General features: G+C 42.7%; 5 protein-coding genes across 5 annotated transcripts; 3 read left to right on the top strand and 2 right to left on the bottom strand.

Moving 5' to 3' along the window:
• Positions 1-16: 16 nt before the first annotated feature.
• Positions 17-1,506, top strand: LOC135338414 (lysM and putative peptidoglycan-binding domain-containing protein 3-like). The gene is made up of 2 exons (XM_064534531.1): positions 17-517; positions 803-1,506. Exons 1-2 carry the CDS (start codon positions 107-109, stop codon positions 1,406-1,408), a joined length of 1,017 nt encoding a protein of 338 aa, XP_064390601.1. The 5' UTR covers positions 17-106; the 3' UTR covers positions 1,409-1,506.
• On the bottom strand, positions 1,491-3,848 carry LOC135338411 (translation initiation factor eIF2B subunit epsilon-like). Its single transcript, XM_064534528.1, has one exon. It carries the CDS (start codon positions 3,786-3,788, stop codon positions 1,716-1,718), a length of 2,073 nt encoding a protein of 690 aa, XP_064390598.1. The 5' UTR covers positions 3,789-3,848; the 3' UTR covers positions 1,491-1,715.
• Positions 3,849-3,890: 42 nt separating this feature from the next.
• Positions 3,891-8,000, top strand: LOC135339078 (HAUS augmin-like complex subunit 1). Its single transcript, XM_064535198.1, has 8 exons — positions 3,891-4,050; positions 4,206-4,380; positions 4,628-4,760; positions 4,846-4,980; positions 5,165-5,288; positions 5,428-5,565; positions 7,531-7,578; positions 7,796-8,000. The coding sequence occupies exons 1-8, from the start codon at positions 4,030-4,032 to the stop codon at positions 7,850-7,852; spliced, it is 831 nt and encodes a 276-aa protein (XP_064391268.1). The 5' UTR covers positions 3,891-4,029; the 3' UTR covers positions 7,853-8,000.
• LOC135339077 (ubiquitin-like modifier-activating enzyme 6) lies at positions 7,993-16,276 on the bottom strand. The gene is made up of 32 exons (XM_064535197.1): positions 16,164-16,276; positions 15,917-16,011; positions 15,825-15,853; positions 15,420-15,514; positions 15,257-15,368; positions 14,965-15,045; positions 14,226-14,348; positions 14,061-14,181; positions 13,602-13,705; positions 12,562-12,704; positions 12,444-12,507; positions 12,131-12,277; positions 11,949-12,016; positions 11,812-11,890; positions 11,495-11,572; positions 11,362-11,439; positions 11,267-11,315; positions 11,046-11,181; positions 10,733-10,799; positions 10,540-10,668; positions 10,394-10,471; positions 10,209-10,337; positions 10,092-10,143; positions 9,972-10,035; positions 9,845-9,914; positions 9,697-9,768; positions 9,486-9,603; positions 9,197-9,276; positions 8,930-9,043; positions 8,581-8,799; positions 8,349-8,443; positions 7,993-8,204 (listed from the first exon to the last, which is right to left on the bottom strand). The coding sequence occupies exons 1-32, from the start codon at positions 16,220-16,222 to the stop codon at positions 8,078-8,080; spliced, it is 3,075 nt and encodes a 1,024-aa protein (XP_064391267.1). The 5' UTR covers positions 16,223-16,276; the 3' UTR covers positions 7,993-8,077.
• A 5,797-nt stretch (positions 16,277-22,073) lies between these two features.
• On the top strand, positions 22,074-24,046 carry LOC135338374 (probable serine/threonine-protein kinase DDB_G0291350). Its single transcript, XM_064534476.1, has 8 exons — positions 22,074-22,199; positions 22,264-22,313; positions 22,390-22,566; positions 22,778-22,930; positions 23,092-23,183; positions 23,355-23,411; positions 23,502-23,663; positions 23,779-24,046. The coding sequence occupies exons 1-8, from the start codon at positions 22,106-22,108 to the stop codon at positions 23,906-23,908; spliced, it is 915 nt and encodes a 304-aa protein (XP_064390546.1). The 5' UTR covers positions 22,074-22,105; the 3' UTR covers positions 23,909-24,046.
• Positions 24,047-24,069: the final 23 nt, after the last annotated feature.

Raw genomic sequence — 24,069 nt, 5'->3', positions numbered from 1 at the left:
ACATGCTGCACCAGATTTATGGGCGTGGCAAGCTCGTAAAACTGCACACTCATGTGCACACAGAAGACACAACACAAGCATCACAAAGCACTCCTCTCCTAAGACAATGAGCTCAAAGTATGGCTATTCCAAACTCGCCACGGTGGATCCCGACTCTCTAATATCAGGCTCCAATAACTATGGAGCCGCAGCAAACCCTCTACCTGACCCAATTCTAAAGAAGAAGAGACCCAAAACAACCCCAAGACCATTAAGACCAGGCCTATTCTATCAGTTTGGTGACAGAGGTCGGTTTGCAGAGGAGCATCCCTCAGAATCAGATCACGACGCCATTGAACTAGTGGAAATAAAGCCACGAAGGATGAAGCTACGAAGAGGTAGACTGAAGAGTCCTAAGAGTCCTAAGAGTCCGAATGCAAAGACGACTAGTTACTCGCGCAGTAAGACGGTGCTGGTTGAAGAGCCGATACTACCCGGAGACACTGTACTGAGAGTGGCATTGAGATATGGATGCAGAGTGAGTGCTGTGTGTAGGGTATCTATGTTGTGTAGCTACATGTATGCGTCATGCATACTATAGGCTTGATAATCCCATTATGTACAGACTTGGCATATCCTGTACACTAGCACTATCCAAAACAATATAATTACAACATTTGGTAGGCCTTTCAAGGGCCACAGAATCAATGTAGCTTGAACACACGTACTCACTTTACATATACTTAACTCATAGATCAAAGTAAACCTCTAATTAGATATCTACTTGGAAGAAACAATTAAATTTTGTGCTCCTACTTCTCAGGATTCAGAGATCAGAAGAGTCAACAATCTGTACAGAGATCAGGACTTCTTTGCTCTAAAAAAAGTCAAAATACCCGTGAGGGAGCATGGTGTATTGAGTGAAGACTCAGCCCGTGAGAAGTGTCGGCATAACAACCTGGAGGAGAGAGGCACAGAGAGTTCAGGTGGAGCTACTACTTCCGATGAGATTAGATTCGGAGGTGCTGCAGCGTATTATAACTCAGAGGAGGAAGCGAGTTGTTTGTCACGTGACGCAGACGACGAATCAGGCGACTCAGAGGGCCCTGAGTATCGGGATATTAGTATACAATCGGCCATTAAATGGAAAAATACTAATAAGACTTTATTGCAGAAACTCGACGACGATTTACAACGAGTAAGAGATGATACCGAGAAGAGGATATCGAACGCGAAGGAGGTTCGGTTTACCATGGAGAATCCTACTATCCAACCTGTCTACAAGAAAGATGTGTCCATTGATAACAGACTCATGAACTATATTATGGACTGGAAAGTATTAGTTGCTGCTATAGTATTGTTACTAGTAGGGGCTGGTGTATGGGTGGGTGTGGTCTTAGTAGCTAATTACAAATCTCGAACTTCATGATCTTTATAATTATTAAAATTCTGCTCTTTTTTGAACACAACAATTTTCACTAATCACATGTTTTATAACATGTAACCAGATGTTCATTCCAAACTTCATTGAATTATGGGTTTTAATGGAATGCCATTACCTATAACATAACATTAACACCAAGCTACGAATATCAGGTGCACAAAAACGATAAAGAATCAATAAAAGGGACAAAATTAATGATTATAATAATTATCATAAAAGAGTACAGTCATGTGATTAACATAAGAACACAAAACACAAATATCCCCCACAGTGTTCAATACCCCCCACAGTGTTAGTCCTCGCTACTCTCTTCCTCGGCATTCTCCAGCCACTCCACCAACGGCTTCAGGGACTCCACCATATCCGTCCTTTTGGCTCCACCGATCAGCAAATAGTTATCATTCTTCAGGTTTTCATTCGCTCCTAAAATAGCCGTTTCTTCAAGGACATCAGCATTGTACAAGCAGTGTACAACATTGCCGAATATAGCCAGTAGGTTTGAGTGATGAGACGCCGTATCCATCAGCGTATTCAGCACACTGACTTGCAGAGCAAAATCTTTAATGTAGTGTTGAAGAAGACTTTCAAAATGAGCAATGGCAGTCTTCACGTAGGCCAAAAGTTCAGCTGGCGTTCCGGTAGTACTATTTAGTGGTCCTTCCATTATCGCCTTGACAACTGAAGTGGGAACATCCTGTATCGGAATATTGTAAGCATGTTTTGAGGCGTTGATCATGAGAATAGTGTTCTCGATGGGCACAAGCTCGGACACGCCTGAGCGAACACTGTCCAGAATTTCGTTGTAAAACATGACTACTTCGGTATCGACCTCGATCTCCGGACTACTGGAACGCGATGAGGACGGACTACTTTCGTCGCCCGAGGGATCACCAATCTCCGCAGGCCATTTCTCAACCACAACATGATCCACACCCGTGTCGTCGTCATCGGTTTCAGGAGGCACCCACAGAAATCCATTCCCCTCCTTTCCGACAAGTGCAGGGTCCGGTTCCAGAAGCGTGGGGGAGGAGGCCACGTCTTCTGATTGGTCATCATCCCAGTTCCGATTCAAAAATGCATCGGAATCAGATTGCCGCTTTGTCGTTATTCTGGAACCAGATTTAACAGTGACATCAGGGCCAATCGCAACACCAAAGGAGAGAACACAGCCCGGCTCCAACGTCACGTTCTCCTTCAAAACACAACCATCGCAGACAATTGAACAATCCACAACACAATTACTCTCAATTTTAACTCCATCCCAAACATACGCTCCAGTAATAGAAACATTTTCTCCAATTTCACAATAATGGCCAATAGAGGAATTCGAAATTTGAGTATTTTTTCCGATTTTCGTGTCTCTTCCAATCACGACGTCTTCCTTCAGAACTGAGCCCATTGCTAGAGCCACGTTGGAGTGAAGATAGAGATTATGCCGACCATAAGAGTAGCTGTCCCCTGAGGCATTGTCGGGCACGAGAGGGTATACCCAGCGATGAATCACGTCCTTACTGATAGCATCGTACGTGCAGAGGTTAGACACACGTGCAGCATACTGATCGGAAATCAAATCAGCGTAGATTCGATTGCCAGTGATTTCTTCGTTACTGAGAATGCCTCGAATGAAATGGTGTCTTGTTTGGTAGTCAAAGTTGTCCGAGAACAGCGGAGGAACAGATGGAGAGCAAATGCTGACATGGCAATCCAGGACATCATAGTGCAGTTCAAGTTCGGGATTTTCTTCAATTACAGAAACTGGAATATCAACCATTTTCTTGCCACAAGGTTTGCTACAAAACAGGAGGCGCCCATCTTTAGCGTTTCTAGCGATCAAAATATCATCTTCGTTGCTACGGGTGGGATGGCCAGGTCGTGCTCGCTTGTATATGCACGTCATTACCGACATTTTGTCCTTCTTTCTGACCTCCTTGTGGCGTTCAATCATTTCTTTCAGCTCCATGTTTGCGACAAGATCACCTGATACGAGAACGAAATCCGAATGGATCAACGACTGCGAATCAATGTTCCTGAGGGCATCACCAACAGATGGACAATCCTCGGAAATAATAATGCGTAGTTTGACAGGTGACGTTGTGCTCATCCAACGAGATTTCTCCAGATGGTTCTTGATCATCTCGGCATGCGAACAACAGAATACGAATATTTCGTCAACTCCAGACACGGCTAGAAACTCCACTGTGTAGTCAATAAGTGGTCGATTAACCAGTGGCAACAGAGCGCGAGGTTTTTCCATGGTGATGGGGAGAAAGCGAAAATTGAAGCTGTCAGCAATCACCACGGCTTGTACAACATCCTCAGCGTTCCATTTGGCCTCTCCTTTCTTTCCCTTCTCTTTCTTACTCATATCTGAGCTAGCTTCCAGTGCAGTTGAGCTGAACAATAGCCTGGGGTGTGGAAAAGACCAGCCACTCCCCTCTTTTGCAACACGTGGCTGCTGCAGACTTGTTTACCTAGAGCTTGTTACATTGAGGACCCTTGGCTTAGCTGCTAGTTTGCTACCATATCATATCATTGTAGTTGCTGGGGCCGGCTGCTGTGGAGCTCAGCAAGAGAGACAAGTCAACTCAGCTGCAGTAGTAACTAATATGGAGCAGAAGCATGCATATGTGAGACAACACTGTCATAATTTAGTATTAGCAGCTAGATCTAGCTATGTGCATTTCACCCCTTTAGGCTTGCTATAATAAAATGCTAGCAAATATTGTTAGGCTATAGGGGCTGGGATCTAGATCTAATTGTTCACTCCCCCCCCCCCCGCCAGGTTCACTCGTGGTTACAGACAGTGTTCTCTGAGGGGGAAGTTCCTCCCTACGAGGTGAACAGTGGAACGCTGGACACCCTCTACAAGATGGCGTCACAGTGCCAGGAGAGGGAGGCCCAAGCTCAGTTATTACTGACCGACTTGGAGCAGAAGACAACCGAGTATCAGGCTGAGAGTGAGTCGATGATCAAAATAGCTGAGATCAATTTTATTATAAGAATAAAAATATGCTAGGCCAGTGCAATTGACCCGACAAGGGGTGTGGTCTAGGGAGGGGCTACAGGTATCACCACCACCCTCTCCTCCTCATTAATGTATGACTTAATTACTAGGATCTATATTATTGACCTTGAAGGTATTCCTAGTCCCCTGAACATATCCGCCCCTCTGCGTTAGTTCACCCACATCTCCCCGCACTGCAGCATGCAGACTAAAGGCCGTGACGGACTGGGTGGGTGTGTCTTTGAGTGATCTCACCCCAACAGCTGCTTCCTGTCTCACGAGCTTGACTGAGGCAGCACTGGCACTCAACATTGCTGACTGCTCTGATACAAGGTGCATCTTTCATATTACACCAAACTGATACTCTGGGAAGTCATATAATTTTTTTTACCAACTTTATATTTTACACTGCATTCAGTTTCTGCCTGGCTCTGAGTCGACTGAGTAGCCATGGTGTTGGGGAGAGGGTTGCTAAGGAAGAGCTGGTGAGGAAGCTAGCCGCACTGAGGGACGAGTTTAAGACAGCTGTACTAGAACAAGTCTCACAACAAAGGTAAGCTCTCCATCTTCTTCTTTGAGGGCTCATAACTTGAGTTACGATTATGCATTTTTATAATTGAAAGATGCGTTTTGTAGCCCTTTAAAATATCTATCTATACTAATTATTGATGTGTTTAGATTCAGTGATTGCTTTTGGAATGAAATGTTCTGTTCTCAAAGTATGTTCACTGATACAGAGTGCTGAGTCAGCTGTCGTCAGAGGTACGAGAGAGACAAGTTGCCATGGAGAAGCAGAAAAGAGAGACTGTTTTTCTGAGGCAAAAGTCTGAACAATATCAGAAGCAAGCCTCCTCAATGAAGGTTAGCTTTTTACATGCATGTTGTACTGGTATATGAAGGACATCACATCCATTTTACTTTTAGATATGATGCTCATTTTTATTCTCTCAAGGCATTTCCTGGAAGAGGGAACCCCTATAATTATTATTTTACCCCCCAGGCAGAATTGGAGGGGTTGGGCTACCAATCTGCCCTCGGTCACAGCGCTCTATTGGAGGGGGCGCGAGAAGTGAGCGAGATACAGGGACAGCTGGCCCCTCTCAAAGCTCAGCTGGTCAGCTACAAGGACCTACCTCCAGTAAGTGTGCGCACGTTTCAACAAGCTTATAGAAAGATACTTCAAATGTTGTGTTTAAATCCAAAATTTTGGTTGGGGTCCTCATTTTTCGGCCTTGGATTTGGCCGAAATTAGTCTGTAATCTTCCACATATGAACTTTGATGGCACCATTTGAAAGGTCTTCTTCTAAGCTTTCATAAAATCACAAAATTGTTGAAATTGAACCGCCGGAACTCAAGTTATGGTGACTGAAAGAACTCCCTATATAGCCATCGTTGATTAAATGGAGGGGGGCGGGGTGTAGTTGAACAGCCATAACTTTAGTATCATTGATCCAAATTCAATAATTTTATGATTTTCTGAAAGCTTAGAAAGAGACCTTTCAAATGGTGTGTTAAAATCCCTAATTTGATTCGGACCATAATTTGTCATTTTTCGGCCTTGGACCATGGGCTATAATCCATGGTATTTGGCCGAAATTAACAAATTCTGTGATCTTCCAAATGTGAACATTGATGGTACCATTTTAAAGGTCTTTTTCTAAGCTTTCATAAAATCACAAAATTGGTGAAATTGAACCGCCGGAACTCAAGTTATGGTGACTGAAAGAACTCCCTATATAGCCATCGTTGATTAAATGGAGGGGGGGCGGAGTGTAGTTGAACAGCCATAACTTTAGTATCATTGATCCAAATTCAATAATTTTATGATTTTCTGAAAGCTTAGAAAGAGACCTTTCAAATGGTGTGTTAAAATCCCTAATTTGATTCGGACCATAATTTGTCATTTTTCGGCCTTGGACCATGGGCTATAATCCATGGTATTTGGCCGAAATTAACAAATTCTGTGATCTTCCAAATGTGAACATTGATGGTACCATTTTAAAGGTCTTTTTCTAAGCTTTCATAAAATCACAAAATTGGTAAAATTGAACCGCCGGAACTCAAGTTATGGTGACTGAAAGAACTCCCTATATAGCCATCGTTGATTAAATGGAGGGGGGGCGGAGTGTAGTTGAACAGCCCCATAACTTTAGTATCATTCATCCAAATTCAAATATTTTATGATTTTCTGAAAGCTTAGAAAGAGACCTTTCAAATGGTGTGTTAAATTCCCTAATTTGATTCGGACCATAATTTGTCATTTTTCGGCCTTGGACCATGGGCTATAATCCATGGTATTTGGCAAATTCTGTGATCTTCCAAATGTGAACATTGATGGTACTAATAATCCATGGTATTTGGCTGAAATTAGCAAATTCTGTGATCTTTCAAATGTGAACATTGATGGTACCATTTGAAAGGTCTTCTTCTAAGCTTTCATAAATCACAAAATTGTTGAAATTGAACCGCCGGAACTCAAGTTATGGTGACTGAAAGAACTCCCTATAATTATAGCCATCATTGATTAAATGGAGGGGGGGCGGGTGTAGTTGAACAGCTATAACTTTAGTATCATTGATTCAAATTCAACAATTTTATGATTTTCTGAAAGCTTAGAAAGAGACCTTTCAAATGGTGTGTTAAAATCCCTAATTTGATTTGGACCATAATTTGTCATTTTTCGGCCTTGGACCATGGGCTATATATAATCCATGGTATTTGGCCGAAATTAGCAAATTCTGTGATCTTCCAAATGTGAACATTGATGGTACCATTTTAAAGGTCTGATTCTAAGCTTTCAGAAAATCATAAAATCGTTGAAATTGAACTGCCGGAACTCAAGTTATGGCAGCTGAAAGAGTTTCCGAGCCATGATCGTCCATAACTCATGTTGGGGAACATCCAATTTCAAAGCTATAATATGTTTCTGCTGTAGCCCCACCCACTCTTGTGCCTTATAAAGTATCGTTGTGCTCTACTCTGTAAGGGATAACATATTTTTTGTCAGTGACTTTTCATATTCGTTGCATTGTAGAAGAGCATCTACCTTTTGTGTGAAAACAGTATGACACATTGTTAACTATACACACTGTACGTACACAGGACTTGGACCTGGCCAGAGTTAAAGTGGAGGAGGCTAGGAGAAAGCTGGTAGGTCACACACACACACTTGCTTATAATAGCTTCACTACCCCGGCCCCTAGCTCTCGTTCTGTCAGTCACCCACTCACAAGATTGATGTAATGTGAGATAGACATTTAATTATAGCGAATCATTGTTCTTGAATATGAACTAGCGAACACTGTCCACCACAATTTCAGTTGATTTGATTTGTTCGAACTAACTGACACTCCCCCCCCCCATGCAGCTGAGACTAGAGGCAGAGCTGGCTAGCAAGATTGACCTGGTTCATGTGGAGAATTAAGCGAACTCATAACCCATCAAACACTTTTAGCATATTGCATCACATGACTTCATATTCAACACACACGGTATATAAAACTACCGTAAGTGTTTCAATTACTATATACCAACATTTCATTCTTCTATATAAATTTATTGTGGTTTGGCAATTAAGTCATCCATCAATTCGTTTAAGAACAATGAACAACAATAATAATAATCAGGTTTACGATAAGTTCTGATCGAGCTATTTGAAATAGTATCTGACGGGAGGCCCTGGGGCGTCCTCCGCATCCTCGTCAGTGTTAGTCTGGAGGGACACTGTCAGGTCCATGTAGCTCCTCTCATGGTCGGGCTTGAGCAGCTTCACCATCCTGCATGCATGTGCATGGGTCAAGATCATACAACCACAAATAAATTTCTGAAAATGTTACAAAGAGGCAAATCAGATCCCATGTACATGTACAGCCTGGGGCTATGAGAAGGCTTGGTGATTCTAGCTGCATAATCTTACGTACGTTTGTGTCAGTCGCTTCTTGTGGCCAGGCATGAAGGGGACGTATATCATCTTGACACCCAAAACAACCATGGTCACCTCCAACCCACACTGCTCCTGCACACGGAAGAAATAAAGAAGTCTATTACAACTCGGAAGCTAGGTTACTAAATTAATTTGTACTTCACAACATTTTAAGTTCACTGATGGATTTCAAATTGTTAAAAAAATAATATAATTATAGATTTGCTTACTTGAAGAATGTTGAGGAACTCCTGTAGCGTCATGTCTTTGTGACCTTTGACCTCCCATCGGTCCCAGAGGGAGAAGCTGAGATCTTTGTTAACAAGTGTCTTCAGAGGAGGGGCAGGTTCAGAGAATACGAGTGACGGGAGGGCAAGGCTGAGGAAAGCATTCTTGTAGCTCTCCAGTGGTAGACCTCCTTGTATCACCTTGATCAGCTCTATGCTCACCTAGACAACAGATAAGTGGAATCCATTTTTAGTATTTGTGTCAACATTGTATATAGTTTGGGAGCACAATTTGTTAATTTTTTGAACAGTGTAACATAATAAGTACGAAGCTATAACTAAAGTTACGTACCAATCCAGCCACTGCAGCTGTCGTGGTTGCTATGGCAGGCACTATACGGCCGGCAATGAGCTTGGCCTTGAGTCTATCCACGTTCTCAATGGAGTACACACTTGCCCTCAGGTTCTAATAGTAGGTAACACCACGGTACACAGGGGAAGGGCATGGTTGCTATTGATACACAGGGGAAGGGGGTATGGTTGCTATGGATACACAGGGGAAGGGGGTATGGTTGCTATGGATACACAGGGGAAGGGGGGTATGGTTGCTATGGCTTACTGCAGCTGAGCTGATGAAGTCAATGTGGCCATTAGAATCATCATCTTTCTCAAATGCTTGCGGAAACATTCGCAGTTTCTCTGTAGGAGGAATAACAGGTACTACAAAAATGTCTTCTAATGATAAGGTCAGCCTTTGTAGCTATACATACTTATTAGGTGCAGGGTTCAATTGATGAAGCTAACAAATTGAAGCCTGCACTTATCTAGTCTCGGTTCCAGGCCGATTAAAATCGATTAAAATACGTACGGCCTGGAACCGAGACTAGCACTTATCCTGTTCCACTTACGCTGAGGGATGTCTCCAGCTGCAAGCATCTTCTCCAGGTTAGCCTGACAAGTCTCCATCATGTCTAGCGGCACCTCCACCTGTTCCGGCTTCTTCACCGACTCATCCGTGATGACTGTCTACAGTGAGTGGGTGTGAGTAAGTGGGTGTGAGTGGGTGGGTGAGATTAACGGCCAATAGAGCGACACGGTACAACGACTAATAATACGTACTTTTGACGAGGGCTTGAAGAGAGGCACGGGAGTGGACTGGATGATAGTCACAATATTGCTCTCTAGTAAATCCTATATCGGGAATTTACCAAATTAAACAGCCATAATTATACGTCCATAACAACACAGTATGGCTGCTAGTACCAACCTGATCAGTGTACTGTATTCCATGGATTGAGGCTAGCAGCTTGGCTGTTGTCATGACAAAGAGCATATGCCTATAATTACAACGTGCAGAGAGAGAAAACATTTTCGAACACAATTTTCAAGCTCACTGTTTGTTAGAGGTACTGAATACAACATGTATCGGTGGTCTCTTTGGGGACTGCCAGAACAGAGCTGTAGTTGGAGGGGGGGGGTAAGTAACCACACCTCCTTTCATTAATATTGCTTACAGCCATCCTTCATCTTTGTGTCCAATGGAAATGTGTGAATCAGATTCAAAGCCTACAATAAATATAAAATAATACAAGCACTTACATGTATGCCGGACTATTAATAATGAATGTGACCTTGTGATTGAAATATTTCTCGAACTTGATTCGTCCTAATTGTACGCAGGAGGTCCAGTCACGAGGGGACGATCCCAACATCTTCACGACCTTTACTACCCCGTCAGGAATTTGCTGTTCTTTCAACGCCTGTGTGGTAGATTTAAATTGACGTATAATTTATTGCCATGTCAGCTCAAACGTACCTGGAGTAGCTTCTGTGGACTTTGAGAATCCCAAAACTTTGTGTACATGGATGGTTTTTGGAAGAATAGTGCCTCGAACTGAAGAGTCAAGAAATAGGTGTTACATGCACACACGCCCACACCACACACACACACACACCACACACCTTGTCCCTGGCCCACTGGATGGTGTGCTCAATGGTGGCCGGGAATGACTTGAGAGTGCAGTAAGGAACATCTTTATCTGGTGGGTCTTGCTGACTGGAGTAGGACTCCGTCAGATGAGGGACAATCACCTTATAAGAAGGGGGACGAAGATAATGGTTGAGATTATTATTAGGTAAGCTATATAGTGATCACCTGCACGTGGCCCTTGGCTCCCATGGTGCCCGACTCTAGTAGAGGTCGAAGGTTAGTTACACAGCGACTGCAGAGAGAGAGAATTAATTAACAATCACTCAGGCATAGAGAGCAATTACCGCATTAATTACTGGAAAATTTGGCAAATATTATATGTGGCAAATTTGAACTGATTTAGTGGTTTTTAATTTGGCATCTCAGGCGTGGTTATTACAGCAAATGATGCTGCGTCCACCAGAAAACTTTCATTTTTAATTTGCCAAATCGCCGTTATACGGTATACACATGAGTGCATGTCTGTGTCTTACTGTACCTGTCCACATATCTACGAGCCTCCACGTTGTCAAGGGCGTTGACAATGACAGTCTGTGACTGGAAGAACTGGTCGTGATAGACTTTCCTCTCTGTGCCAGGAAACACCTTATACTGCTGGGGGTCAATTAGTAGCTCTGCAGGGGGTAATGATAAGTAATGTGGGGATCAATTATTAGCTCTGCTGGGGGTAACTAAATGTACATACGCTTTTCTCTCTACCTGGATTGATGTCATTGGTGGATCGAGCGGCTACCAGCGACTTGGGTTGCTATGGGAATACATACAATGATGTCACGTGATGTCATCAAGCTTACCTGAATGTGTCGTGGTCGAAATAAAAACTGTCTGTTGAGATTAGACTTCTCGATCAGGTCATTATCAGTGATGGTGATCTGTGTGTGTGGGGGGGGGGGGGGGATAGTACTGCAATACTTGCAAGGTACTCACCTGTCCTGCTGGCCTCCTGCCTATCCCTAGCATGGCGTAGTTCTTGAGCATCTCACAACCAATGGCTCCACACCCAACCTGTGCGGTCACAGTAAGATTTAAGTACTCTCTAAGCTGCGGGAGCTGGCCATCATAATAAACAAAAGTGTAGCTATATATTGGATGTGTGATTTTAGTGTACACGGAGATCTAGGTCCAACCAATACAGTACGTTGTTACATGTAAGTAAGATGGCTATAGTCATCGTATATATATATCACCATACAAATTTGCAGCTATAGTTGAGTTTACCTACATGTACTGTTAGTAATGCCTACCATGAACAGTCGACAGTTGGCCATTTTTTGCAGCAATTCCTCCCCCAGGCAAATACGTACAGCGTCATAGCGATCACCTCTGAGGGAGTATATGACCTTAGTGTGTCCCACAATATTGGAGACACACAGATACTCACTTTGGTAAGAAGGATGTTGAATCGAGGCTCTCTTGACCACTCAAAACTTCTACTGCATCCAGATACAGCTGCACAAATACATGTACAGTACATACAAGAGCAATGCTGTCAATCAAGCACGCATAGATGTACATAATACTAATTGAAATTGTTACGGAAAGAACAGCCTCGTTATCTCTTACCCACTGTTTGAGAGGTGAGAATTTTCCAGTGAGAGCAATGAGAGCCTCCTGCGCTGCCAGACCCCCCACAACCGTTGCCAGGGGTGGGAGAAGACCCCCCGCGGTGAACGACAGTGCCTTCAGCAACTCTTCATCCACAAGCTCAACCTGACCACACGTGCGCACACGAAAGTGTGTGTGTGTGTGTGCGATGGGCCGTAGCAAGATATCACGTAGATAGAGGCAACAAATTCAAAAAGTACATGTCTATACATACGTATAAATATAAATTTTTCGGTGTACTCATTTTCGACAAATTATTTTATTGTCTCACCAGCTTGTTCTCACGGTTGACTTCATTGGCCAGGCGAGCAAGCTCCATTGCATCTCTTGGATCACTGGAAAAGAATATCACGATAGCACATCAGCTGGCATACGCATTGACTGCTCACCGTGGTTTGGGTAGAGAACCGTTGTGAGTCTGTGAGAATCTATCCAGAGCTATAAGCCCGATATGTGTTTGGAGCGGGTGCTCAAACTTGGCAAAATCTGCTATAAGGACACTAGGATTTCTCAGCTGGACTTCCAGGGGTTCCTAGGGGGGAGGGGGGGGGGCAATATGCGGTTTTCAAGTATGTACCGTTAACATTTATACCCACGAATTTAATATTGCATGCATACTGCAAAGCTGCTATTCAACGAAAAAACTGGGTCTTTAGGCGAAACCCTTGAAATACACCCGCCATGCAGTATACAGTTGTTTAATAGTAGGGGAAATCCCACTTACATGTGCTAGCAATTGAACAGTAGGAGAACTTTGAGGGCTGCTGTACTTTGAGCATGGAGGCATAATAATGTAATTCTTAGAACTTTTACGTGTAAGAGAGGTAGAGGGAATGGGAGACATTAGACTTGTGGGAGTGAGGAATCCCACAAGTCTAATGTCTTCCCAGATTGTGTTTGTTTGTTTATTTATTGCAATCAGGCCTCCAACTAGCTAGAAGAGAGCCTTCCAAAAATTTATGGATATTTATGGATAACCCACATTGAAAGTCAATAAGTCAATAAGTGGGTTATGATTCATGCCTTTTATAGGCAAGACCTTCATGAGATGTTTGTGGTAAACAAAAGAATGTGAAGTATGTCTACATGTAATTATGATAATGCTGGTTAGTATTGTGCAGAATCCTTGCAACATATGAATAAAAGTGTTGGAGATATGGGAAATGCTCATATATTCACAAAATCCATGTGGGGGGTGGGCGTGTGGGGGGTGGGCGTGTGGGGGGTGGGTGTTAAGTACCGTATTTTTTCAAGGGTATTAATGATCGCGATTTTCGCACATTTATTAATACATAATACATTTCGTACATTAAGCATGTACCGTGAACAAATATACCCACGAATTTAATATCGCATGCATGCTGGAAACGCTGCTATTCCACACAATAATGTTATAAGTGATGGTTGTCAGGTGTACACATGATCTTACAAATGTGACTGTTGACTGTGTCTTTCTTTGTCTGACTATTCCTCCATGCTGGTAAGGGGTCATCTCACTCGTGTCTCCAACACTGAATACACTGGGGGACATGACTGTGTACGGAGGAGCAAAACAATGAAATACAACCTTGTTAGATAGTCAGAACTCGTATCTGTAGCACACCATTGGAATGGTAATTCTAAGAGAGCTATTTGAAATTGGATAATCTGAACACAAATTACGAGCTCTCAAAGATAGCTACCAAAATGGCTGAAATCTAAGTCAGGTTATGAGCGTTCAAAGTTAGCTATCAAAACAGACCATTATTAGTATTACGATGTACACGAATAATCATAAGTACAGAATGCCAGATGTAGCTGTTTGTCTGGATGTCAACCAAGCACAGCACTTGTATCTAGTAACCAGTGAGTAAGAAGAGAGCTACAGAATGCCAGGTGTAGCTTATACCTTTTATAGTGTGTGTAGTTCCATTAACTTCCATTCCCACGACCTCTCTAAACGTGATTAGGTCACCAGTGGACATGCCGTGAAGATGTCCCTCCAGACAAGTCACAACACCCGGAGATGCCTGTATACATATTGAAGGCTAACAGTACGTATTAATATGGTTACCTTGGTGATGTTCCCAATGAAGCACTCGAGAGGCTCCTCCCCATCTTTGTCGTACACAGTAAACTCGGGACCAAAGTCACAAAACAGTGACGAAAACACACCCCTCACCGAGCAGGACAGAAACTGCAGGATGAGAAAGAAACATTCAGTTAATTGATTGACGACATACAAAATATGACCTAAACCAACAAAAAATCAAACCTAACTGATCTTCAATATGGAATTCTATGGCAAGCGGAGTGGTTCAAAAATAGAAAGCACAAAACGTACTGTTATTATGCCTAAAAACCTACGTGTTTTCTATAAACGTACGTGTTTCATTATACCGCTACGTCTCCTGTAACGTAATGTTATTTATTATAAACATACGTACGCTTTTGTATGTGCCAGGTTATATATCTAGCCTCGAATCCAGGCCGATTAAAATACGATTTTAATTGGCCTGGTCTCGAGGCTAGGTTATATCTGAAACACCTAGCAAGTGACAGCAGAGTAGCCTCGATTCAAGCCCGCCTGGAATCGAGGCTAGTGACAGAGAGACTTGCACAAAAAGCGTAGCTGGCTAATTATTAAATAATTACGTAAAATGAAACACGTACGTTTATAATGAAACACGTACGTTTATAGTAGGTTTTTAGGCATAATAACAGTACGTTTTGTGCTTTCTATTTTTGAACCACACGGCTTGCCATAGATATACAGCACTATACTTGTAGGGGGTGTGGTTAGGGTGTGGTACCTTGACTGGAGGTTGCTGAGCTCGGCAAAACTTGTTCACCACCAGTTGAAGATCGACACTAGCATCAGTCAGGATAACACACTGCAGTGGACACAAAGTCACACGTGGAACCATCAGAGTTAGCTAGCTTCAAAAACAGGCCCAACAAAGCACCTATTTATACAATGTTATAATTATAGCCATGCTTTTCCCCAGAATGGACCAGAAAGCAATCGCTGATCCATATTGCAGTATCGTACGCATGCTCTCACAATATGGAGTTGTTAGTATAATTATGGCAGCTGTTTCATACCTGATACTGGGACAAGAATGAGAGGTCTGAGTTGGTTGTCAGGGGCTGTGACACCATGGATACGGACACATACGGGTTGAGCTCCTGTAAGCGAGATAAACTTGCCTCCGCTCTGCAGAAAAAAAATTTTTTTGATTAATATTATTTATATGGAATGGTTAACCTGCTGGTTCCCGTGGAAACATCGTCAGGTCTGAGGAAGAACTGTGATGATAGGTCAGAGAGGGTTGAGGGGGCGGGATCATGGATGACCACTGACTGTCAGTGTGTGTGGGGGGGGGTAGAGTATCATATACCGTACGTAGCGGGTATTTTTCATGAGATAAAGAATTCGTTGAATTTGAAGAGCGGAGATTTTCGTGAGTGAACATTTCGTTCGTTTCATTACGTCCACTGCATTGCATGCATTCCGATAAACTACGTCTATGTTTTTATGGGTAAATTTCGAGGTCAGCTTGCCGACAAAAATAACAAATTGTTTACCCCACAAACTATATGGTAGTACTGACTGTATGTGTGTGTGTGTGTGTGTGTGGGTGTGTGTGTGTGTGTGTGTGTGTGTGTGTACCTTCAGTCCAGCGAGGATAATGTTCTTTGCTGTAGGAAACAATGATATCGATGATATTGATAATGAATGAAATAGACAGGATCATGACCAACCTATCTCCACTCCAAGACCTCCCAGCCCACTCAGGAACACACTGGACTGTGCCATTTGATGCATTGCTCGGTCGCCAAGGACATAGCGTTGACGACTGTAGAGGATTAAACACATACAGGTCAAGTGTCATTAAACCAGGTTTCTACTTCAGTGCAGTGGTGTGTGGTGGGTATCGTGCATAGCAGCAAGACACACAGCTAGACTGTTAGAGACTACAGCTCACGAGGGAGCTAGAGAGCTGCTTACCTGTAAAGTGAGTCATCAATGATGTCCATCTCTTCATCCATTGCTTTAGCTTGATTCATAGTTTTTTGCTGGCATAATTGGGTAAAGGTTAACACTGCATTTTCATATTATTTTTTGCATTTAAGCTTCATACTACATTAACGATCCTTACCATTAATTTCTATTTCTAGGAGTAGTGCAATTGAAAGACGCAGCTAGCTCATTAAAAATAATCAATTATAATTATTGCTAACAGCTCCAATGTTCAGTTCAGTCTCTTGTTTAGATGAGGCTCTTGACAGCTGTTACAATGTAGCTGGCTGAGATCCCATAGATTTCCATGAGCTTGGCCCCTGGTCCGCCACTGCGAGGGATGCCAGTCACAAAGAGACGCTTGATCACTACTCCACTCTCCTCGCTCAGAGCACCAGCCACTGCCTCTCCAAGACCACCTGCACAAACACACACACATAGTTAGTCAAGGGAGAGAGTGGGCCTACCATACACACACATTGTTAGTCAAGGGAGAGAGTGGGCCTACCATACACACACTATGAGAGGGAGAGAGTGGGCCTACCATACACACACATAGTTAGCTAGTCAAGGGAGAGAGTGGGCCTACCATACACACACATAGTTAGCTAGTCAAGGGAGAGAGTGGGCCTACCATACACACACTATGAGAGGGAGAGAGTGGGCCTACCATACACACACATAGTTAGCTAGTCAAGGGAGAGAGAGGCTGCTCTCAAAGAGCATGGACATCAGGCCCAAGGTTAGTAGCCACACAATTACTAAAACTACCTATAGCAATTCTGTGCTACACACTACAAGAGCACTAGTTATAATTTCGAAAGTAAAAATAAAAAAGTAAAAGATAATAATTTTTTTTTATTATTATGAAAGTAAAGGTTTCTAACATACCCATACTCTATGAAGATAAATAGAACCACCACCCCAGGAAATCTCCGGGCATGGGTGTTCCTATTGGGATGCCTGGACTTCCTCGTGGACGTGAGCAGCAATTTTTCTTTCCCTTTGAGCATATGCCTCAGTTAGTCATGTACCTGCAGGTTTCTAACATAGAACAACCACCAGGTGTTGTGCCAACTGGACCTGGCCTCCAGAAGAGAGCAGTTGGAGAGTATCAGTATTATGCAGTAGATCCTTATCATGCTTAGAGGAAATAAGGGAGTGGTCTGGTCGGCCATGGGCACTCCACTCCATGATGCTAAATATGGCCGCGTGCAAGGCCCTTACTCCCACCATGCACCAGGAAGCAGTAAACCAAAGAATTTATCAGCGGCCATATTTAATCATTTTCGCCTCGAAAACTCCTTTTATAGTGAAAACACACCCCTTTTATCATTATTCACAATGTCTACGAACGCGCATGCGCTAGATTCATTGTGTCTGTTCAACTGCTTCCGCTACACAAAATTTAGGAGGAAAGAGACATTCTCCAAGTAAGATTGCCATTTTGGAAGAATTATTTATATCCAGTGGCTGCACAATGAAAAGGCCCACGATTCGACTCTCTACTGATGGCCTCAAAAAGGAAGCCGGTGGTAGCCAGCTCTGCTGGAAAGTAAGATAACAGGGGCTAGGAAACCCTTGATAATTCAAGGCTTTCCTACAATTATGCAATACAGGCAGAACAGTTTAGCTGTTATATTAACTGGTTTTACTGTCCTCCTGCGCAGTAAACAACTCCAGGTGGTCAACCTATAGCTAGAGATATATCCTGCCATTAAACAGCTAGAGGGGGCTATCGTAAACGCCGAGTCGTCAATCTGCCAAACCGGTACAATAAACGTCACTCACTGGCTGATGTAGCTGCATGTGCAAGCATGTTGTGACCTATCCTTTATTATAGTTTTGTGTCTTTTAAAAGCTGTGAAAAGTGAAAGGTGGCTGTGCTCGAACTAGGATCTATAGAGTAGAATACAATAATAAAAGAAGGAGCAAATTAAAAGCTGGCTTGATAACAGGAAGAGGGTAAGCATGTACATGTGCAATCATACTCCTAGTGAAATATTACGTGGGTGGTAATTACTAGATAATAGAGCACAGCATGGCAACCAAGAAGTTTCACAGCCCGTGGAAGGTGGCGTGCTCGAATGTCTATTTGCAGATGGGTTAAGAAAGCCGACTAGACAGGCGTGTGCTCTAAGCAAGTCACCCGAGAAGCAAATGAAGACTAATTATTAATGATAAATCACTTAGTTCAAGGAACTAAATTAAAAGAGGTGAGGCATGCAACCTTCACCAGAGACCTTTTTCAAAAATATATCCACAAAATGTGTGGTGGTGTAAAAATATATGCGAGCATAAAATATTACGTTTTGGGCAATTTTAAGGCCACAAAAACGTTATCCATGTGCATGCAGTGACTACAATTGAGGAGGCATGCTGCCACTTAGGGCACTTGTCGGTCCAATTTCAATAGTAGCCTCGAGACAGAGGTTAGGGGGGCGGCCTGGACGGGTGTCTTTCTCGACATAATAAATATTAATGCTAACAACTGAACTCACACTTGCTACTATATAGAACAATGCACACAAGAGATTGACCCCTCACCGGTGTCGTCGGGGTGGCGTGGCAGTGGCGGCCTGAGTTTTCTTCTGTGGCTACCGTATATTGTGCATCTAACAACTGAACTAGCAAGGTAAGGTTCTGTAAGACCTATATACCCATGCAGACATAATGCAATGCAGGAATGTTTGCCCTAACGTGCTCAGAGCTGATTGAGGAGGCATGCTGCCACTTAGGGCTCACACTAACAAGAGTAAATAAGAATCAGACCATAGCCATGCCACCTAAACACAGCCCCACCTGTGTGGCTGTGTTGGACCAGCTATATAGATCGGGCATGAGTATACATTATATGTTTTAAACAATTAGATCTGGCCTTGGCGTCTACCAAATAATTTGTTGTCCTACTTTCCTGTCTTTTTTCTTTAACAATGACACATGTAACAAACTATTCGACTAAAAAATCTAGCCGTAACGTAAATAAATATTAGTAATGAAGGAATAATAATTATGGCAAGGTAAGCATGTACAATCCTCTTCTGCTGTGTAGCAGGCTATGATGCTAGTCGGCATATATATAGGCGACCAGCAGCATGTATGTACAAATCGCCATAGGTGAGTGTCAGTGGCGTAGACAGAGCTCGAGGGGGACTGACGGGGCAACGGGGCGTAGGCAGAATCTGATATGGCATATTGATATAATTATTGTTACAGGAAGAAACGATTCTAATCAAAGACAGGAAGAAACGATTCTAATCAAAGACAGGAAAGTAGGACAACAAATTATAGCTAAGATAATATGGGTGCTCCACGACACAAAGTTGCTCTTCTAGAGTAGACGATGCTGCCAGCACTCTTACTATCTTCAAGGGCAAGTTCACATTTTTGAGGAGGACAGAGACAATCTCATCAAAGCCAAGGAAGTTCTGGAGCTAGCTGACCCTGGCCTGGTCAGTGGCGGGGATGACCGTGTCAGCTCTGGAGCACACTCATCATAAACTTGCTTGCCTCGATGCAGAACAACATTTTTTATGGCTCTATTGTCAGTAATGTGTTATATGCATTGACATTTCCATGCTGGAGTAGCTCACAGTCCTTGCAATTACATGACATGTACGATCCGTTTGTATAATAACCAACACACACAATCACACACACAGTCTCCAGTTGAAGGCCCAAATGGAAGAGATGGACTGGCTGGAATAAAGTATTCCTCCACCCATTACATGAGATGGGGCTTGATGAAACACAGCCCAAAGGCAATTTTGTTCCTGGGCGGGATGAGGGACGCGAAATCCGAGAACATTCCAGAAGCGTGTAAAGTCACTGTAAGGACCTACTGACAGAACAGTTACCCTCCCTCCAGACAGCGAGAAAACCACCAATAGGTGAGACTTAGTTATAGAAGCATGTGCAGAGCTGAACTGCACTTGTGTAGTGACCTAGCCCTAGGTGCTGGTATGTATTCCTCCACCCATTACTTGTATATGTTAGCAATGTAACATTCTTGTACTTGCAGTCAAAAGTAAAATACAAGCAGGTGTTTTACTACTATACCTCCCCACATCACATTCTTATCAAAAGTCACTCATGCATTTGTCCTGATGAATCGCTATACTAACAAACACAAAAATGTGTTTGAGAATTTGAAATTGACTTTAGCCTAGCCTTAGGCAACTCACAGGAAAATAGTGATACACACTTTTAGTACAATACTTGTGTGTGTGTGTTAATGTGTGTTTGTGCTTCTTGACCACTGCAGAGGAAAGCCCGAGAAAATGTACCGAGGGTGGTAGGTGTTGAGTTTAGGTGGAAACCATCACCATGCATGCAAGCTCATGCGTTTAGTATAATTATATGTAGTATAATAACCAACACACACAATCACACACACAGTCTCCAGTTGAAGGCCCAAGTGGAAGAGATGGACTGGCTGGATAACCGGAATAAAGTATTCCTCCACCCATTACATGAGATGGGGCTTGATGAAACACAGCCCAAAGGCAATTTTGTTCCTGGGCGGGATGAGGGACGCGAAATCCGAGAACATTCCAGAAGCGTGTAAGTTACTATATATTATTACATCATTCTTTATCCCTTCATGTACTTTTTATTGAACACACCTGAAACAACACACTCCTCTTAACACACTTATTGTGTTAAATCAACGCGTGCAAATTTCAACACACTCAAAGGTGTGTTGAAATTTGGGACATCCATTTAACACACTCTAATGTGTTGTTTCGCATACTGTTTTTCTGTGTACTAACCCCCAATCCTGTGTACAACCTGCTGGTTGTACTAATACCCCAAGCTGCTTATTATCCAAAACAGTTGCATAGAGTAGCATCTGTTTTGTTTCACCTGATAACCCATAGCTCAGCCTGTTCATTTCTTGAGGTGATTGAGAGATCTAATCCATTCCTTCATTGAAACGCATCCAGTCTGGTCTGATGTTCTGCAAGAGCTCCATATGTGTGTGCATGGGAATAGAAAGTCATCAGATGAAAGGACACTGTAGTGTTCAATGCTGTTAACAGGTGCAGGCATGCATGGACTATAATACTATTCATGCACTCCTGACTACACTTTAATACAGACAATAATTCCCTTACAAGACAGCACATAGGCAAAGAGAATGCACAGACCACTATGGTAAACAAACCACATACATAAGACACTACCTTTTCACAACTGAACTCACCTCACATCTGGATTAGGGTCTCTGGACACTACAGAGTTTAGGACTGTATGGGATGGAATAATAGAAGTCATTATTTGTTCGGAAGATTTCTCACTATACATGCATGCACAACTATATCAACATACATTGAATTTAAGGAACCCAATATATAGAATGGTACAATTACATGCACTGCATGCATGCATGGATCCATGAAGTAGATACACATGTTGACTAGCTATAATTATAATATACGAGAATAGAATAGATCATTATTATTCCCTCACTTGAGCTACTGTTTCCTTCCAACTGCTCAGTATATACATCAGTGCAACGTCTGCCATACGCACACAGCATCCATACAGGAGTCTTAGTAGCCTCGATCCCAGGCCTCTCTTCGAGGCCTTGTGAAGGAGGCTAGGGTCTTAGTTGAAGAAATCTGTAAAACAATAGTTAAAATGATTGTGCAGAATGCAATGTATCAAAATCATACCATAAGCTTACACACAATATCAGCACAAAATTCCGGCACAATATAAGTACAACCACTTACCAGTCAGGTTAGCGAAGAGTTACTAGACGCCATTAGCTCCACTGCACTGACACGGTTCTTCTCCACCGCAAGGTTGACAATCAGATATACGCATGCGCTCGCAGAAACCAAAGGGGGGGTGGGGCTGGATAACCACCTTAGAAAGAGGGCGGCTACAATCGTAAAGAATCAAAAAAGTGCTTTAGTAAAAAGATGTCTTGCTTTAGTTTTGTCTCCTCTCTGTTTGGCGGAGGAGAGCGCATCAATGGCCAGAGCTACTCTGTTGTTAGGAGGATAGGGGAAGGAGGTAGGCATAAACCTGTGCCAAGCAAGACTATAAATATAATTAAACCTGTGTATTTAATATACAGGTTTCTCTTATGTTGATCTGGTACACAGAGATGGACATTCGTATGCCCTGGTGAGTGGCTTGATCGACCCTGAGCACACACTTGTTATCGATTATCCGATTATCCATATTATATATTTTTCTGTAGAAGAGAATATTAATACAACTGCCTGAGCAACGGGAGGCCGCCCAGAATGAGATCAGAGCACACACGCAAGTGGACCACCCTAATGTTGTACACCTGGTGGACTCAGAGATCAGAGATGTATCTCAGAGGACCAGTAACTGCATTGGAATCGCCTTTCTCCTCTTCCCTTATTATCAAGTCAGTGGATAGTTTACATTATTTTATTTTGGTTGGTAGTGTTTGTTTTATATATTTATAGTTTTAGTGCTAAATATTAGTCAAAAAATGAGTACAATAAAGCTGAGCTAGGAGTGTTTTCTAACGATTATAAAGGTAGACAATCATATAGCTAGTTCCCGTAAGCCTCAACTGTGTGGTCACTGACTAACTGTTGATTGCCTCCTCACAGAACGGAACGTTACAAGACTTGATGGAGTATGTACACAATGTGGGTGTGCCCTTGGAGGAGCGGAGGATTGGGCAGCTGTTTCTCTCCGTGTGTCAAGGACTTAAGGCCCTCCATAACTGTCAGGGTGGACCTATTGCTCATAGGGATATTAAGGTATCAAATTAGAAGATATACGATATTAACTTCAAGTGTACTATGAGGTATCCACTATTAGAATTATAGTTACGTACGTAATACAACAAATTTCCGTAGCTAAAATTAACTGCTGAATAATTTCCTAACCTCTTGTGTTTCAGTTTAATTATTCCCTACAGCCTGGTAACCTGCTGCTTAGCCACACTGGCAAAGAGCTGGTTGTCATGGACCTGGGGAGCACTGCACCCGCACAGTGTGTCATCTCCAACAGGTGACTGACTGACTTACTATTGACTAACGTACCTCATAAAATTTCAATTTTGGGTGATTAGTTTCAACCGAATTTCCCTTTTATCAGATAGGAACTAAACACCGAGGCTAGTGAGTCTTTGTAGGTAGCTGTTACTATTGTGTTTATGGCTGCTCTTTTTGTTCATTTTAGGAGAGAAGCGTTAGCACTTCAGGAACACTGTGCACAGACCTGTACTGCACACTATAGGTACGTGCTTATAACATCTTTTGTACTAATCTTTAATACCTAGTGGTGTGAATTCCTACGTATTTTACGTTCTCTTATTCTCCCCCTCAGGGCGCCTGAACTGTTTGAAGTGCCCTCCAATTGTACGATCACAGCCAAGACAGATGTGTGGTCACTAGGCTGCTCTCTCTATGCCGCTGCCTTTGGTAATAGTCCGTGTGATGGCTCCGCCCTTTCCGCTATGAGTGGACGAATCACCTTCCCCAGAGAACAGTACGTTGATTTTATCAAATTTCCTGTGTTTCACATCCTAATTGATTGTCTATGTATCGATATCTCATGACCTATGTACATAATTTACCCCCCACCCACTCACACACACACACAGTTCGTACTCTGAGGAGTTTTGTGAGCTGGTGGTGTGTGTGTTGAGTGTGGACCCAGACAGCCGGCCGAGTGTCACGGAGGTGGAGGACAGACTCACCACCCTCCTACAACAAGTTGAAGAAGAGGACTGAAAACATTCATCCTTATTACACTACATGGTCCCCCCTTCATTTTGTACACATCTTATTTATTTTCTATAATTTGTTTTATGTTCTCTCACCTATTATATAGTTCTGCTAAAAATGTAATAATTATTAATAAGATATTGATTTATAGAGCTAGGGTGGCATCA

Source organism: Halichondria panicea, chromosome 7 (assembly GCF_963675165.1).
Source record: "Halichondria panicea chromosome 7, odHalPani1.1, whole genome shotgun sequence".
Taxonomy (NCBI): domain Eukaryota; kingdom Metazoa; phylum Porifera; class Demospongiae; order Suberitida; family Halichondriidae; genus Halichondria; species Halichondria panicea.
This window is presented reverse-complemented; position numbering and strand designations above follow the sequence as displayed.